This window comes from Papaver somniferum, unplaced genomic scaffold (genome assembly GCF_003573695.1).
Source record: "Papaver somniferum cultivar HN1 unplaced genomic scaffold, ASM357369v1 unplaced-scaffold_81, whole genome shotgun sequence".
Lineage (NCBI taxonomy): Eukaryota > Viridiplantae > Streptophyta > Magnoliopsida > Ranunculales > Papaveraceae > Papaver > Papaver somniferum.
The window spans coordinates 3,424,257-3,442,763 of record NW_020651082.1 but is presented as its reverse complement, the minus strand read 5'-3'; the positions used below and the strand labels follow the sequence as shown (position 1 = coordinate 3,442,763).

General features: G+C 36.5%; 2 protein-coding genes and 1 long non-coding RNA gene across 5 annotated transcripts; all 3 read right to left on the bottom strand.

Annotated features, from left to right (window-relative positions):
* Positions 1-446: 446 nt before the first annotated feature.
* On the bottom strand, positions 447-1,598 carry LOC113345194. Its single transcript, XM_026589006.1, has 2 exons — positions 1,006-1,598; positions 447-552 (listed from the first exon to the last, which is right to left on the bottom strand). Exons 1-2 carry the CDS (start codon positions 1,533-1,535, stop codon positions 447-449), a joined length of 636 nt encoding a protein of 211 aa, XP_026444791.1. The 5' UTR covers positions 1,536-1,598.
* A 4,002-nt stretch (positions 1,599-5,600) lies between these two features.
* On the bottom strand, positions 5,601-10,807 carry LOC113345485. 3 transcript variants are annotated; one of them, XR_003358180.1, is made up of 7 exons: positions 10,486-10,807; positions 9,461-9,541; positions 8,415-8,511; positions 6,980-7,628; positions 6,799-6,903; positions 6,341-6,650; positions 5,601-6,261 (listed from the first exon to the last, which is right to left on the bottom strand). It is a non-coding gene; the product is annotated as an uncharacterized LOC113345485 (long non-coding RNA). The 3 variants fall into 3 exon arrangements; XR_003358179.1 differs by having other exon boundaries at positions 6,980-8,511; XR_003358181.1 differs by having other exon boundaries at positions 6,980-8,511; positions 9,512-9,541.
* A 4,345-nt stretch (positions 10,808-15,152) lies between these two features.
* On the bottom strand, positions 15,153-16,860 carry LOC113345323 (ABC transporter F family member 4-like). Its single transcript, XM_026589113.1, has one exon. It carries the CDS (start codon positions 16,715-16,717, stop codon positions 15,950-15,952), a length of 768 nt encoding a protein of 255 aa, XP_026444898.1. The 5' UTR covers positions 16,718-16,860; the 3' UTR covers positions 15,153-15,949.
* Between the last annotated feature and the right edge of the window lie 1,647 nt (positions 16,861-18,507).

Sequence of the window (18,507 nt, the reverse complement as noted above, 5' to 3'; positions counted from 1 at the left end):
CCTTATAAGATTATAGGCATGGCCGTAGAATTCAGAACCAAAAGACCATAGAATAATATGTTTACTCACCAATCCATAATCTCCTTTTCTCTTTTCAATGCTTCTAAACAGATCGAGGAGGACAACAAAATTAAAACAACACACTCACATTAAATATGGGTCCCGTCCCATGGAGATTAGCAGGGGGGCCATTTTTAGACCCATTGTAGAGAGAAGGTGGTTGTTTTAATGGGCACGGTACATTAAGAATTTATGTTCTCTTTTCGGGATCAAGACCATAAAGGTTGTAATCAGCATTTATTTGTATTTTCTTCTTTAGAGGAAGGAATGTGTGAACAAAGTACAACGGAGTTAGTTTGGCCAAACTAAAAATATTGGGTGAATGTATTGTTTTTTTAACCCCGGTCGACACGGACAGTGTTCTGGTAGTGGTTTTTTTTTACTCTTCACTCTATATCTATTTCCAAAGAAAAATCTACTTCACAATTCACATTGTGATGGGCACCCATCACATAGTCCTTTTGCTGCTTATTAACTCCTTGAGTAAATGCCCTTTCAATCAATCAATATACCATGTTGTGTATACTGCAGAATTCGCTTCCACATCCCTAGCGACATAAGACAAGTCAAAACCATGTCCTGCAGAATTGATTGGTGACCCTGAAAAGAAAACCTTAATTCGGTACATCGTTACATCCGATATATAAAAAAAAAAAAAAAAATCTAAGACTGTTTCTAAATTGATTTAAAACATTATTTCATTAGTTATAAATTTTTTCCTACTACTCTCAATTTAAATTAACATAAGCTTAATCAGAAAAAATTAATACAAACTCATTTTTTAATTAATTATATCATGCTTTGACTTCTTCGATCTTCTTCTTCTTCTCTTCGTCTTCTACATTTTCCTTCTCTTCTTCCATTATCTTCTTCTTCTTCTCTTGGTCTTCTGCATTTTCCTTCTCTTCGGCTTCTTCATTCTTCTTCTTCTCCTCCTCTTCTTCTACTTCTTCTTGCTTCTTCTCCTCTTCTTCTTCTTCTACTTCTTCTTGCTTCTTCTTCTCTTCTACTTCTGCTCGTTCCTTCTTCCTTTTCTTCTCTTCTTCAGTTTCTTCGTTTACAAATGCTGAAACAGGAAAAGTTCGAGAAAGTCCAAAAGGTGTTTTACAAACAATCTTACCACTACTAGGATTATCAATATAAATATCAGAAAGAGTAACCCATAACATTGTATCTTTACTCTTAACACCAGTTATTTTCTTCATCCTGTGTTTCTCAACAAATGCTGTTACTTCCGCAGCATAAGATACAGGCTTACCGATACTCTTGAAGTAATGTTCTTTCTTCTTTTTCTGTCTCAGCCAAACAAATCCAGTTGCTCGGTTACATCCGACTTCGATTATATCTTCTAACGGTAACAAACCATTTGGTAATGATATCTCATCTAGCAACTCTAAAGTCTTCGCCTTACATATTTCATCTCCGGTGTATGTTTCTGCATTCTCTCTGTTTGTCTCGATCAGCTGAGACGCCATGGTTTCTATAAAACACAATGGAGATTAAGAAAGGGTTTGGGGCTTTGTGTGATTTTGAAGGAAGAATGGTTTTTTTTTTTTTGATAAGTCAAATTGAACTATTGAAGGAAGAATGGAGATGAATATATAGACGTGTGAATGTGATCTATCGAAGTTACAACAATACCCTGTGCGGAAAAATTTTGATGATTTAGGACGTCCCGTCTAAGAGCGTCCACAGTGGGAGAGTAAACCCAAATATTTGGTCTTTTGAACAGACGTAGTGGAACATACTATGGATCAAATTTTGATCAACGACTAAAACCCAGAGTATATTTGGTCTGGGACCAAGACTAAACCAAAATATAGTCGAGCGTTGGTATACTTCATGCCCCACTACCAGGCGGACATATAGTACACGTCCCACATCAGGCGGACGTATATTCCACGCCCCACATCAGGCGTTGGTATAGTTTACGCTCCACATGGGGCGTACATAAAGTCTACGCCCCATTTTTATTTTATTTTATTATTTTGTATGGGGCGGGCATTATACCCCGCCCCATTCTTTGTTTTCAAAACCATTTTAGTGGGCGGGCTTTATACCTCCGCCCCACTTCTTTCATTTTTTTTTGTTTTTTTTTAGGATCTACCCAATCAGGCGTTGGTATAGTCTACGCCCCACACCAGGCGAACGTATAATGTACGTCTGACCAAATTTAGTCTTTCCACCGTAGTGTCACATACGATACTAAACCCAAAATTTGATCTTTTTTTCCTTCTTTGGTCTTTGGTTATACTCGCACCACTGCAGTTGCTCTAAAAACTTCCCAACCAGAAACCTAATAAATGAGGGTCTGGTGTTAGATATTAGTGATTTCTTGTACCGTTAAAGATTTCATTTATTTGACTCTACTAAATGGAGGGGTGGTTCATGGTTGCGGGATAGGATATTCAAGGTGGTGCAGAATAATGTCTCAATATGCATGGCATGGCAGCGGGTAATCGGGATCGGAAGAATCATTACACCGGAATTAAATAAATATATATTAAATGATTTTGGTCCCTGGCTCTCTGACGCTCTGCAGTACTAATTAAATTAACTAGAGGAATCTCCAGAGAGATCAAAACCTAGCATAAATGATGTACAACTCATTTGATGAAGAACGGGCAGGGGGTAACGTATCAGCTGGACATGGTCGTGTAGGTGTCGCGGGAAGTAAAAACTACCAGCTAGCAACTGCACATAAGTTGAGAGTCGGGAGAATCCCGTAAAAAACTATAAGAAAACATGGAAGCGGTTAACCCTCTGAATCAATTCAGTGTTCACATATGGAGGAAAAACAAGAAAGGAGGGTTTGTGGTGGAACTATGATTTTGGGCATACTGAAATCTTATTAGGAATACTGAATAAAGACAAAAACGGATGTGAAATAACAAAATCAGAAATTCCCTTAACAAATTTTTTTTAATGGCAAATCTACCCTTTACGTATTAGTGTTAGTAATCTGGATTAGTGATTAAAACTTTTGTTTATTGATTAAGATAATTTTCAGAATTATAAAAGTTTGTTTAGATGAAAAAATTTGGGGAAAAAAAATCAAAGTTTTTATTGAGAAGGAGAAAGTGAGAAAATTTTTCTTCTTGATTCAATGGATGAGGAGGGTCATTCTTCATCTAACAAACCTAGGAAAATACATATCAACTACAACAATGATCCAGAAATGGCTTAGATTATGAGAATGATTTTACACAAACTCAAACTCAAGATGATGATTTTTATGAGCCAAATCCAGATGATGAATACATAGATGAGGAACCCAATACTTCTAACACACATGTACACTTCTATTTTATGTTTAATCTCACTTTTGTAGCTTGAAATCATCAAGAAATTGTATTTTTCATCATGGTTCGGCAAACCAGGACTATGTTCGGCTTAAAAATATAAGCCGAACCTACTAAATTGATGAACAGTTCGGCTAGCTGAATTTGTTAACGTTATACGCCGAACCTTTATTTTCCAACTTCCAACCTATTTGCAAGATCCTAGTTCGGCTTATATTAAAGTCTAATAACAAGCCGAACTTATTCCTGAGAGTTAGGTTCGGTTCTCACTCTAAATATCGTATCAGCCGAACTATATATTTTTCCAAGTTCGGCTCATATTCAAAAAATCACATCAGCCGAACATGATACTGATTTTCCATGAAACACTTAAGTTCATACACATTTAGGGGTTGTTCTAGGATTTTTATTACATATGTTTTCTATTGTGGAGCCTTTTCATAGGATGAACCAAACAAAAAAGGTGGAAATTACTAAAAGTGTTAAGAAAGTGAAGTCTAATGATGGAGAATACCAAAGTCCATATTGAACTCATTAAAATTAATTAGATCTTATCTTCAACTTCAAGAGAATGAAAAGACAAACACAACGCAAAAAGAATGAGGTCATTCCTACATCGGACGAAAAAGTTATGGCCAAAACAAGATCGAAAAACTTGAGTGTGCAAAGAGAAGGTTCCGCTGATAACTCAACAACACGAGCTAGCCGAACCTAGAGCTTGCAAATCAATATTTTCGAAGTGTTTACAGAGAGAGGTTCGGCTTGAAAGTGAACTAATCGAGTCAGCCGAACCTGACAACCACCTGGGGTAAATTTCACTTCTCAAGTTCGGACGGGAAGGTTTGCAAGGTATTAGCCGAACCTGACATTGTTCTGGGACGTATTCAATACACATTTTGGGGTTCGGCTAAAAATTGACATTTACGGTTTAGCCGAACTGTTCATAAACACTTTCAGGGTGAAATTTCAAGAACAGTTCGGCTCAAAACTCAACTCAATTATCAGCCGAACCCGCTACTGTAACTGTCAAAAACCCTAAGTTTTTAGTAATTTAACCCATTCAACCCATGAAAAACAACAAATAAAAGATTGGGTTTATAAGGAATACCTTCTTATCCTCATTTCAGTAGTTGGAGCTTCAAATGGTTGAATTTTCGATTCAATTTCTGGTTCAATTATAGTTTTTACACCTTCATCTTCAATTGGTTCTTCTTTAATTCATGGATTGGAAGAGGATTTAGAACACCTGACGTTCGCTTTTTTCTTTGTACGATTCATTATATAGTTCAATTTAACCGATGATCGAATTTTCACGAATCGATAATTAATTACAGTGATGAAAAAAAATTCTGAGAGAAAAGGAAGGTGGTTTGGATGGAGGAAGAAGAAGAGATGTTTAGGATGGTTTATTTTTTGATTTTAGGTTCAAGGGTATATAGGTAATTGAACTACCCAATAGACACCCCTTATAAGGTCATCTAAGATGGGAAAACTATTTTGTATGCCTTAAAGTTTTTGGTATGCCTAAAATCATAGTTCTTGTGGTTGATAAGAATACATCATAGATAAATGTTTCAAGCTTAATGGAATGTAAACCGATCCTTCTCCCTTCTCCTTTATCTGGGCTTGGAACCAGCAATTCGAGCATTTTGGTGAACAAAAACTAAACAAAAAATGTTATACCCAAAGTAGGGCTGTGCAAAAAAATCGGAACCGCGGATTTAACCTGTATCCATCCGCAAAATTACGGATTTCATCCAAACCGTAAGACGTATGGGACGGACATGGATGGGATTCTCAAATCCGCACGCGTTGCGGTTATCCTTTGAAAACCGCGGATTACCCGCACCGTAGGTTAGTAAAGTAAAACCTTATAACATAAGACAGGCCCAGACCCCAATTCAATAGCATTGGCTTCCACTAGGCTTAAATGGGCTTCCACTAGGCTTCCAATTCAATTCAATAGTAAAGTAAAACCTTAAATGAGCTTCCACTAGGCTTTACGCAACGGTAGTAACGACTACCAACTAAAAACACGATTCCAAAGACAGGCCCAGATCTCTTTTTTTTTTTTTTTTAAATCCCTAATCCGCAACCGGACCGCACAATCCGCGAGTGATTGGGCCGGTTACGGTTTGATTTTTCAAATCCGCAGCTTTGACGGTTTGGTTGCGGGTGACCCCTAATCCGCAACCGTCCGTCCGTTGCACACCCCTAACCCAAAGGAATCTATCCTTATTGCGCAAACGAATACAACTACGGCTGAAATAACAAAAAAGGACAGAACACTGATGTTTTCCCCATGCTTGTGTCCAACCAGCAATAACAAGTTATACTTTTCCCATGCTTGTGTCCAACCTGTACATGCTGTGCAACAAGAACACAACTACGACTGAAATAACAAAACACTGATGTTCGACGCCAACTGGTTTGTCTATCTTCGCTGTGAAAAAAGAACCCCAAAAAGATCACAAGCAAGATATCATTCCTGGCGGCTACCCACAGGTTGCAACCTATCTGCGGACCAGATCAACCAAGTAGGCAGTAACAACTGTCTTAAATAGTGAAAACCATTTCCCTGTGGACCATCCCAGACTACCGCTGATTGATCATACACTTCCTTGATAAAGATCTTCTTCTCGGTTGGCTTCACTTTTCTAAAATGACAAAATTCACCATTAACACCGCTCTCGACAACTCCTGAGGCGACAACCTTTCCTCTATTATCTAGTAGTTCAACTCGGTCTGATGAAAACAGATTAGTTGTACTACTGTCGGCGCTATTCATGACATGTTCATTTGGAGGAACTGCATTAGAAGTTGACCTTTTTTCTGGGCTGGGGGTGCCTAAGCGAGATGCTGATGTCGGCGCCTTGCGTTTCAGGCAGGTTATAATCTCCTATGAACAAGAATAATAACCATCATTAATCAAGTATTAAAACTGGAACATGCATGACAAGTCATAATTCAACACTTACATTCACTTTGTCTAATATGGAGTCTAAATCTCTTCAGATGCCGGTCAGTGTACCGCCAATACACCTTATGTGGGCATCAATTTTGTTTAGTTTTTGCGCATAATCACTATCTTTTTGTTGAAGGGCACAAATTTCCAATTACTGCCATTTGAACCTGCGCCTTTGACATATGGGATGAGTAGCCACGAATCCCGCCATTTTTGTTTCTTCCAAACACCTCATCAAGTTCATCAGAAATCAAGTTACTCGGATTTGGCTGAACTCCTTTTCCTTTATTCCTCTCTAGAGCCTCTGTTACTGTTACCTTCTTCTGCATATTCAGATATCAAAACTAATGGTTAGGATCATGCTGTGTTGAGGCAATAAGTACTATCTACCCGTGGAAATGATTATGACCAAAATAGGAGGAGTTGGTAAATATTGATATACGTTTCTTGTAAGCAAAAGGAAAAGCTTACATGTGCCTCAGCTGCGCTAGGATGCGCAGTACCATCACTTCTTAAGTGTCCATACAACCACTTCTCTTTAGTTGATGGTGGTACAGTTTTTCCGGTCGGTTGATCCTACAAATACAAAATTATTCGGTTATAAGCCGATAAGGGTAATCGAAGATTGAAGGTCGCGAAGGTGAATACTTACTACTTTATACTTCTTGTTGTTGTAGGATGTGCACCTCCCAAGTGTATGCTGATTGCTGGACAATGCTACACTTTTTGCTTTGTGAATTCACCAAATTCTTTGGCATCTTTTCAGGGTTCTTCTCACTATCACCCTCGCATGTCGAATAGATTTTTCCCTTAGCTAAGTCCTTGTACTCCATAGGTCAGGCTGTTGAGCAAAGGAATATTGAGGATTATCTTCATCTAAATCATTCTCTAACCCTTCAAATACTCCATAGGCATTGTCTACAAAATCCCCTAACTCACACTGTTCCTCTCTAAAATTATCTTCTACTTGTTCCTCCACTAAAGTTTCTTTAAGCACATTTTCATCATCTGCATTTTCTTCTACATGCTCCTTCACTACATGTAATGTTCTTGTGGTTTTCACTCCATGTATAGACCAAACTAGATATGTCTGATCTATTGAGTTTACCAGTAAATCATGCTTCACTAGCGCAAAACTCAGAGATTTCTTATTTTTACAAACACGACACGGGCAGGGACAGAATCGTGAATTTCTTATTCTGTTCCTATATGCAAATCTAATAAAAGTATCCACCCCTTTCCTATAGACATCACTAAACCTATCTTCACTCATCCAACCTTTATCACATTTTTGAGACATTCTACATTAAGAAAAAGATCAATAAGTCGATCAATTCACCACGTAGAGAGTAGAAACCCAACATAAGCTCAAAGAAATGCCATTGTATAAAACTACAATGCAATACATACAATTCTTTCTCACAGCCCAACAAAGTACAACCAAAATGAAACAACATGACATACTTTGAGTAAACAGAAATTTAAGCTAACAGCTACAGAATGTCAACAAACTACAATGCAAACAGCTACAGAATTTAAGCAATCGAATTTTCTGACAAACCAACAGCTATAAAGCAATCCATATAACAAATTCCCTAGCATTTTTTAACAAAAACAGAGTGACCCATCGAACCAAAAACTTAATACTGACAATGAGTAAGCAAACAAACCAGAATATGCAGCATAGAGTGATAAACTAGTGTGTAGTTGAACAATTGATCAGAAATTTTGTATATCCTATTACATGCATAACTTATTAAACTTACGTTCTTTCCACAAGTACATCATAAAATGGTCCACAAGAAAGCCCCACATTCTTATATTCAATTTTCTAAAGTTGCACCACCGAATACAAAATGAAGATACCATGGCAAGCAATGACAATGGTTAAGAAAAACACTTCATACAATCTCTCCACAGGAACTTGGGTGAATGGAAATCGATCTACCGAAGTACTGCACAGCCACATATATTTCAAATCATTTTAGAAGTATAACTACAGTTGCACAACATCTGACACATGCTTAGCAAGCCATCACAATCTAAAAGTTAACAGCAAATTGCACAAAGCGGAAAAACAAGTTAACCATAGCTGGCTTGCATAGATACTGGTAAGCGTATCCGATACTGATACATGTCCGAGAGTCCGACATGACGCTTCCAAAAATGGACTGTATGGAATACCTGCAAGTATCGGCCCAACCCGGACCATGAGCAACAGAGTAACTAATTTCACCAAGTTGAAGTTTCCTCCTCTCACAATCATCACAAATTTGAATGTCAAATTAGTTAAATCCCTTTCTCACTAGCGGAGCCAAGATTTCTAAGAAGGGAGTGCAAGTGTTTGCTTTAGGGAGATAAATAAAATTTTAGGGGGTGTAAAAAGCAAAATCAGGCTTATGGATAGTTAAAAAAATTTGCTTTGGGCCCAAATTAGGCTTTGGAGCAAGCTGGGCTGGGGGTGCAGGTGCACACCCCTGCACTAGGCTGGCTCCGCCCCTGTTTCTCGGATTAAGGTTATTATTTAACTGTTCTACTAAGCAGTTGACATAGGACTCGCAACTTATTATGGTCTGATGATAACGCTGTCGTTGTCAGTTGCAGTGGTAGTAGTAGTTCCATTTAGCTACAACCAAGACATGTTATTACTACAACTAATCTATTATTTATTACCTGTTTGTGAGCTAACTGAATTAATATGGACTCGTCTACTCAGAGGAAAATAATATGAACAAGTGAACAATTCAATATCCAACTTACTGAAGAAAAAAAAATAGAAGTAACTCAGTACTGAACGGATACATGATACGTTGAGTTTGTATTTTTTAATGGATTCCAAAAACAATGTATCATGTAGGTAATTTAACTGTAACAAGTTTTACATGTGCGGAGCCAGCCCATTGCAAGGGTGTGCACTTGCACCCCCTGCCCAGCCGGCTCCAAAGCCTAATTTAGGCCCAATTTAAGGTTTTTTGCTATTTATAAGCCTAATTTTGCTTCTTTGCACCCCCTAAAAATATTTTTGCAACCCCAAAAGAAAATTTTGCAGCCCCATTTTGGAAATCTTGGCTCTGCCCCTGCATGTGTATCAACTGCAGAACACACCAACGGTGAAAAAGGAAAATAAGCCTACCTTGCTACCTATATAGAGATGTACTACCACAGAAGTAGGTTAAGCGGAAACCTGTCTATGGCCTTCATTATGCCACCAGAACTGAATTACAGGGTAATAAAAAATAAGTGAGAATCAGATTTGCAAACACCTATAAGCCTATAACAGACACTAAATCCAGAACACGACACATTCAAGATCATCTAATAATTTTTTATTATGAATCTAAATACATTCAAGTTATATTAAATAAAAGTAAAAATTTATTACCGCTCAAAATACACAAGGAAGGCTATTACATATTATGAAAAATTGAAATATGCAGAATATCAAATACAAGTACTATACACAAGCTCCTAGAGGGAATCTTCCAAACCAAAACACCATATAAGCTACCCTGTTTGTGCAGTGAAAACTAAGAATATAAGATTTTCACACAAACATGTTCTGCGAGTATCTTGCATATCTAACGAGACTGTTCACACACTAACAATTTAACTAGCTGTGACCATGTCGAGTTCTGGTAGGCTATTCTCTCCAAGTACAATACGATATCTGTGAATTTCATCTCAGACCATAGGAGACTACTAGATGAATCTTAAGATATCAATCATCAATGACACCTGACAGTGACAAACAATAGATTATGGTAACACTTCATAATATAACTGAACTGAGACAATCATACCTGAACCTTAAATAACATACCACACAAATTTAAACACAAACACACAAACCATGAACCCAAGACTCATAATCATAAGACCCTTCTCAACCTAGAGCATAAGACCCATTAACACCAACTTTTAACCTTTTGCTACAGCAAAGGTTTAACAAAAGACTGAAAAAATAAAACACCAAAATACAGTACACTAAGAGTGAGAGTGAGGAAAAAATAAAGTGAAAATCCCGAAGCATACAAAGAATTACAGAAAAAACAAAGCTAGAAAATCAAACATAAAAGGTGAATAAAACCCGACATGAACTCATAAAATCTGATAAAATTGATGTATCTAAAATTGAAAGAAACAAAGGTATGGATCTACCTGATTCTGATTCTTCTTAGAGCCTCAGACGTGTAGCATATAAGATTTGTTTGCTAGGGTTTACCAAACAAAGAACACGCAAAATAGGTTAGATTTTTGAAACTAGAGTTTTCTAGGTTTTCAAGTTTCTGGTTTGTGAAATTAGTTGAAGGAAACGAACGTACGGATATCTGGTAATCTGGGGTTTAATGATTATCTCTGTTGAAGTAAGCAGACAGGTAAGAAAATAGAAAATCGAGAAGAAATGAGACCTACAGAAAGCAAAAAAAAAATGCAGACAACAAAATAAACCTGAAGTGTATCTGTTGTGAGAGAAGAACATGTTGGGGGAAATAAACCTGGGGGGTGGGGGGAGATTTGCAACCTGGGGATAGGGATGGCCACACCCGAAGGCATCCCCGTGGGTGTCCGTCCCGTTTAGGTAGGGCTTTACCCACACAAATAGAGATGGGATCGGGTATGGGTAACACCCGAAACTTAAGCTCCGGAGATGGGTTGTGGACGGGATTTAAGTTCCCCGCCCCATACCCGCCCCGTAACTTTCATATTATAAGGGATTAGACTCTTATGCAAGAATTTGTATCGAATTTTTATACTTTTACTACTTAGTCGAGTTTTCTTTCATTTATTATATTCTTGATTGTTCTTGTATATTCATCACTTTCGCTTCTTTGTTGTGATCAGATATATTCTTTAAAAGTTAAAATAGTAAAAATAATACAAATAATGAAATGGTTTTTTTTTTTGATGGAAAATAGGAATGAGAAAGGAAAAACTAGAAAAACTAACAGGTCATTTAAAGATTCGTTTGTTCACTTTAAGATGAATTTCTGAATTTTAAATTTTAAAATGCATTATTCTTATGTTATTATTTCTGTTTGATTTATATTTAAGTTTTGATTATAAATAAATTTGTTAACACCGTGTTACGGGTAACCCGTGGGAACTTCCCCATACGGGTACTCCTCATACCCTCCCCGCCCCGATTCATATAGGTAACAGGGCGGATATGGTTTTTTTATGAACGGGACAGTGACTGGGATTGATATACCTGCCCCATGGCCATCCCTACCCGTGAACATATGTCCAATTCTGTGAAGCACCGACACGTCGATATGTATGTCGAATGTCGTGTTCGTGTCAGGTATGGGTCGAACAATGGACACGTGTTAGATATCGATACGACACACGTCTAACATACGAATTAATTTCTTGATTTTACACATTTATGATGTGTTTAATGTTGATATTTCCTGGTAATCACATAATTATGCATAAAATATTATATAAATTAATATATATATAAACATCTTCGTATCCAATTTTTTTTAAAAATTGTCGATCCTCTTGTCCACGTCGTGTCCGTGTCGGTGTTTCCCAGGTACAAAATTTAGACCATGTAAGTCAGGCTAGCCAAAAAGGCCATCCAACCTCACAAGAACTATTTGAAACGGAAATAACTTTTTCGGACCATTCCACATACGGAATCTGACATACCCTCAAAAAATTCATAAATATCCCCAGCCAACAAACACGCTCATTTGGCCAAGTTATCTGCAACAAAATTAACCTTTCTATAAATATGCACATAACGTACATCTAGAATACATGGCACAGTTTGGATAACTTGGCCTATGTTAAGAGTGGTCAGGATCTATCCTCACAAGAGATAAGTCTACGGTTGGTTGATCACATCGAACATAATTTTACACGCCATTTATTGATAGGCCACCCATGGTTCGTTTTAATTACTGAAACGTCTTAGTTATTGGAACGTTTCAATTTCTAATATCCGAAGAGCATAATCCTTCTTCGGTTGAAACCCCGAAATCATCCAAATGTTTTTGGTATTTTATCAAAAAAGGGAACCAGTAATATACACACATACATAACTATGACATCAAGGTTTTACCTTTAAGCTCTTAACTTCCTCGATTGATACTCCAAGTTCAACTAAAAATTCTAAAACCCTAATCAAATTTTTATTTTTCATCAAGGGAAGAAGAAAACCTTTCGCAAGTTCCTAATTGAGTTCATGATTTTGTAATTGATTTGGTGTTATAGGGCGTGTTATCTAAGACTGAAGTTGGATATATGACAAGGATTTGAGTTATGGTGATCAATGTTGATGTCGAAATATGAAGATTGAAGCGAAATATGAGAAGTCTGCCTTCCTAACACAACAGATCGAAAGGTACCACCAAATCTGGGATCGGTTGAAAATGAATCTCAAAAGTTATACTAGATTACCGTGTGCGGTGGGGGGACGACCGAAGATTGAATCAATATTCTTTTGGATTTATTTTTTTACTGAGTTATTTTACTTTGCAACAGAAAATCTAATTAAGAACACATATATGCGTTACTAATTTTTTTTTGTTTTACATCACATTTTTTTGACACCACACTTTTCCAACTTTTTGGTTTAATTTGAAGCAATTGAAGTTAAAATTGATCAGATTCATTCGATTTAATGGAGTTGAAATATTAATGGGGACCCCAAATCATTGATTATCAAACCAATTTTGGAAAAGGACGATCAAATTCAATCCAATTTGGTCAAATTAAATGAAATTGTATAAATCTGTGGCAAATTAGATTAGGCCACGGTTTTTTCAAAGATTTTAGGTCGAAATAATTAACAACCAACTCGCATTTTGATCGATTAGATGGTGCTTATTAGTAGTTGGGTATTATAACTCTTCCATTAGCAAATCAATTTTGGAAAAAAAAAGATCAACTCATGTTCAATTGAATCAATCAAAAATGAAAAAACAACGATGCATCCAATATCATTTTTGGCCTCCATTGTGATCACATAGAAGGACTCCCTTCGGTCGTCCAATTAATTGTGGATTACGGATTGGAACTTTTAAGCATACTTATGAACTTTCATTGTAGCATACTATGACTACCGATAAGCTTTTGAGCAGCCAGGATTGTATGAAACACATATTCCTATGCAACTTTTGGCGAATGAAAATGGCAATAAAATATTAACGACATTTAAGATGAGATAATTAAGATCTATCGTGTATAAATTTGTATTTCATTCTTAGTCATCACATCTAAAGTGAGATAATTAGAATTTTGCTCAATCTGTTAAGAAAATCTACAGAGGTTGAAATTTTGCACATGTAAGTGATTATGAATCTTTTAAGTTCGAAAATTACTCATCTCATATATTAATTGTTTGTTGAATTATTCATTCTTTCAGTGGGCGGGGGAGTAGGTCGATATACCGTAAAGGAGTAAGTTTTTGTTTTCTTTGCATTGCTATTTGCATATGCTGTGTGGAGTTATAGTTTGTTTCCTTTAAGGACTGGTGGTGGTGGATGTAAACGTGAAACTGAATTAATTAGTTATTTTCAGGTATGTACAACCACTCCTCGACTCTGGATAAAATTCGGATAAAACATGTTCTTTGTAACGCATCATAATACAAAAAACAGTCAAAGAAACTTTGGTTAGGCGCCATTGTACTGTGCTCAGTGTTTCTATGATAGCAACAGTTAAGTATGTTGAGCTGTTCGTTTTAACAGCAAACTTTGAGGTCCTAAGTGTGCATTTTATAGAGTAGTTAAAAGACTTCCCATTGTGGTGCACTGAGTTATATTATCATGAATCTTTTCCAGAGTTAATACAACTGAATGGTGTATTAGGAGTCCTACTTGCAATTTTATATATTTTTTTCCCTTTCTACAAGTATAAATGGCATTCTTTAACATTGTATCTACATCAGTTTGGTGTTTATCCGGCACCCAAAAGTTGTTTAAATTGTAAAATTGGATCATTAAAAATGCATTCTTTTAAATCCCTTAAGCTTTGATGACTATTTTATCATTTTAATGTATGCAACACTTTTCCAAGGGTGTGATGAGTTGGATATGACAGTTGAAAGCTGAAACAAAAACTGCATGAATCAAGACAGTTTTACTTTGTTGACATCTAACACATACACCAAAAAAAAATAAAAATGCTTGTGCCGTAACAGCACGGATTAAGCCCTAGTTACCATAGAAAGCACAAGTCATCCTCCACTTATGAGTTAATTCCCAAAATAACTTACCATGTTGTAAAGCTTGTATGCAACTCATAAAGTCTTACCTAACACAAATCTTCTTCACATTCCATCTCTTTGTAATCATCAGATCGTAAATAACAACACTTACTTCAGCGCAATAATTAGTCTTTCAACCAAGGCCAACACATAAAGAAGCAAGTGCAATTGAGCTGGCATCCCCGAAACTTACAATGGTAGATAAAAGAATTCAAATATTAAAAATTGGGTTACATTTTGTTTATATTAATTATTTAACTGTCTGCTAGTAACACCACCAATAAAAAAGAAGATGGACAACACTTATGTGAGAATATTAATATAATGAATTTCCTTACACTGTGTTTACACCAAATACTTAACTGTACGTTAGTAACACCGTCTAAGGTGGACAATACTTCCGTCAAACCACTAAAATTTTTCCCGTACAATTTTTTTTTCACATACAAATTTTGGTTGAAAAAAACTCTTAACTAAATTTTTATTGAAAAGGAAAACTTAACTTACGTTATTTAGAATTTTATGGAAGTCAAAACTCAATTTGGAAGCCAGGTACATAATATATTAATACATAAACATTAAAAAAAACACACACACACACATATTCTTCTGCAAAAATAAAAGGAAAAAATAAATATTTTTCTCCACCCATTTAATGCATTAGCAGCTATAAAAGGGCGTTACCACAAGGTTGGGCGAAACACCGCGCACACCAAATTGAAAATACATTGTTTACAGGGCGGAGCGAAACCACGCGTACACCAAATCAAAAATATAATTAAAAGAAGAAAAAATGCTCAGGCATAAATCTAGTTAGCCTTAATCCACTTGCACAAAGATTACTAGTTAAGTTTAGGAAGCAATTATAGACCGGGCCGTAGAATTTAGAGACCATTCCATAATAGAACCCAGGACCGCAAAGAGAGTGTCGTCCGAACCAATGTCTTTTTATTTTCAACCCCGGACGACACGGACAGTGTACCGGTAGTGGCTTTTTTTACTCCTTCAACAGTCAACACTATATCTATTTCCAAAACAAAACAAAAATCTACTTCACAGTTCACATTGCGATGGACACTATCAGATAGTCCTTTTGCTGCTTATTAACTCCTCTAGTAAATGCCCTTTCAATCAATCAATATACCATGTTGTGTATAATGCAGAATTCGCTTCCACATCCCTAGCGACATAAGACAAGTCAAAACAATGTCCTGCAGAATTGATTGGCGACCCTGAAAAGATACCATTGATTGGTACCCACACCTGCCCCACGTCCCCTCCGGATGATAAGCACGCTCATCTGTGGCCGTTCATTCCAATCGGTGTAAATTCCACGGTGGCTTTATTCGGTACGTCTATCATTACTCAAAAAATTAATACAAACTCATTTTTTAATTAATAATATCATGCTTTGACTTCTTCAATCTTCTTCTTCTCTTCATCCACTTCTACTTTTTCCATCTTCTTCTTCTCTTGGTCTTCTACATTTTCCACCTTCTTCTCTTCTTCGTTTTCTTCCATCATCTTCTTCTTCTCTTCGTCTTCTACTTCATCCATCTTCTTCTTCTCTTGGTCTTCTGCATTTTCCTTCTTCTTCTCTTCGGCTTCTACTTCTTCCATCATTTTCTTCTCTTCGTCTGTTTGCTTCCTAGTTTTCTCTTTTTCCTCTTCTGCTTCTTCTTCCATCTTCTTCTTCTTCTCTTCTTCTTCTGCTCGTTCCTTCTTCCTTTTCTTCTCTTCTTCAGTTTCTTCGTTTACAAAAGCCGAAACAGGAAAAGTTCGAGAAAGACCAAAAGGTGTTTTAAAAGTAATCTTGCCACTACTAGGATCACTAATAAAAATATCAGAAATATTAACCCACAACATAGTATCTTTACTTTTAACACCAGTTATTTTCTTCATCCTATGTTTCTCCACAAATGCTGTTACTTCCGTAGCGTACGATACAGGCTTACCGATACTCTTGAAGTAATGTTCTTTCTTCTTTTTCTGTCTCAACCAAACAAATCCAGATGTTCGGTTATATCCAACCTCTATTATGTCTTCTAACGGTAACAGACCGTCTGGCAATGATATCTCGTGTAACAATTCTAATGACTTCGCCTTGCATATTTCATCTCCGGTGTAAGTTTCTGCATTCTCTCTGTGGTTCGCGATCATCTGAGCCGCCATTTTTATGTAAACCAGAAAGAGAGAAATTTGAAGAAAGGGTTGGGGTTTTTGTGTGATTGACAAGGAAGAAAGGAGATGAATTTATACACATGTGATGATGATGATCTGTTAAAGTTACAATAATACCCTGTGAACAATTTTGATGATTCAGGACGTCCTGTCAAAAACTTCCCAACCAGAAATCTATTAAATGAGGGTTTGGTATTAGATATTAGTCAGTTTTATTTATTGCTGAAATGTGAACACCTAATGCTCGGAAAGGCTAAGACCTAAGAAGGAACTTTCTCTCTTTCATCCAGTTTTTGCACGGTTTAAGTTTTCATTTATTTCATTCTACTAAATGGAGTGGTGGTTCATGGTTGCGGGATAGGATATTCAAGTTGGTGCAGAATAATGTCTCAATATGCATGGCAGCGATCAGGACAATCATTACACCAGAAGTAAATATATTAAATGAGTTTGGTCCTTGGCTCCCTGCCGGCTGCCGCTGCACACTAATTAAATTTACCAGAGAGAATCTCCAGAAAGATTAAATCCTAGCATCAATGACGTACAACTGGAACAGGTCACGTATCAGCTGGACAGAAGTTCCTGGAGGACGTGGTATAGCAACAGATAGGCATCACCACCTGGTTATTTCGGTAAGGTTGGCACGAGGCATTTTCATAAACTAGTTGACTCAAGAATAAGACTATAATTTGTAGCTCAAAATGTGAAGCAAAAGTTGTAAAAGCACTGACGGTCAAGTTAATTTATTTTTTTGGTGTTTTAGTATTTACTTTTCATGAATTATGGTGTTGCTTCAGACACAAAAAGAAGAAAAGAAACATGATGTTGTTGGATTAGTGAAGGGCTATTAGTTTTTTAAGTACTGTTTAAGAGCAAGTCTTATGGTGGAAGAGTTCCATCTTCCATCTTTCATGCCACCTCAGTATTTGGAATTGTGGATGGAAGCGCAAGTGTATTGGTTGAACAACAAAAACGCTTTTCTTAATAGCATTGAACGCTAATCAGAATAGCGTTAAAAAAACGCTATTAAGATTAGCGCTTTTTTCTCAGCCATTAGATTTCCAATGACTCGTTTTAAATCTATGGATAAAAAAAAAGCGTTATTCTGAATAGCGCTTTGTGCTATTCTGATTAGCGTTGAGCTCTATTCTGATTAGCGTTGACGGCTATTCTGATTAGCGATTTTCGTCTTCTAGTGAGCTATTCTAAATAGTGTTTTACGCTAATCTGATTAGCACTACCATGGATTCCACGGACCATTAAACGAAACCATGGAACACTGCTTGGATTTTTCATGAAAAACACCAATTTGGAAGCCACTAGACTTGACATTCCATGATTTTTCCATACTTGGAATAAGATGGATTCCACCATAAGACTTGCTCTAAACAGTTTTGTTATAGGAAATTACCCGAGTTTCTAGTACCAAAAACTTCAATATTGAATGTGATAAAACTTAAATCACCTTTTTTGCTTTTTTTTTCCATCAGATAAGAAAGCCTTAAAATGAATCCAGATAAAATATCTGTAGTTGGGGGATGTTGTTGTCATTTTTAAAATTTATCAAGTGTGTATAGTACAACAGTGTACAATGTACTGGACAAATTAATTAGATTCAAGCATCAAATGCTCATATTTATTTATTTTACAAAAGAAAATTAGATACAATACAGAGACGAAAGGTTATAAGGCTAAGTCCTATTGGTGTTAATCTATCAACTAGATTAGCAATCCACGTCAGTTAGGATAACCTTCCAACTCCTATGTGAGTGCTAAATCTC

Coding starts and splice junctions, on each gene's coding strand:
- LOC113345194 (XM_026589006.1), bottom strand. CDS start 1,535: ATGGCGTCTCAGCTGATCGAGACAAACAGAGAGAATGCAGAAACATAC. Junction 553..1,005: donor GAGAAGAAGCAAGAAGAAGT/AGAAGAAGAGGA, acceptor ATTGATTGAAAG/GGCATTTACTCAAGGAGTTA.
- LOC113345323 (XM_026589113.1), bottom strand. CDS start 16,717: ATGGCGGCTCAGATGATCGCGAACCACAGAGAGAATGCAGAAACTTAC.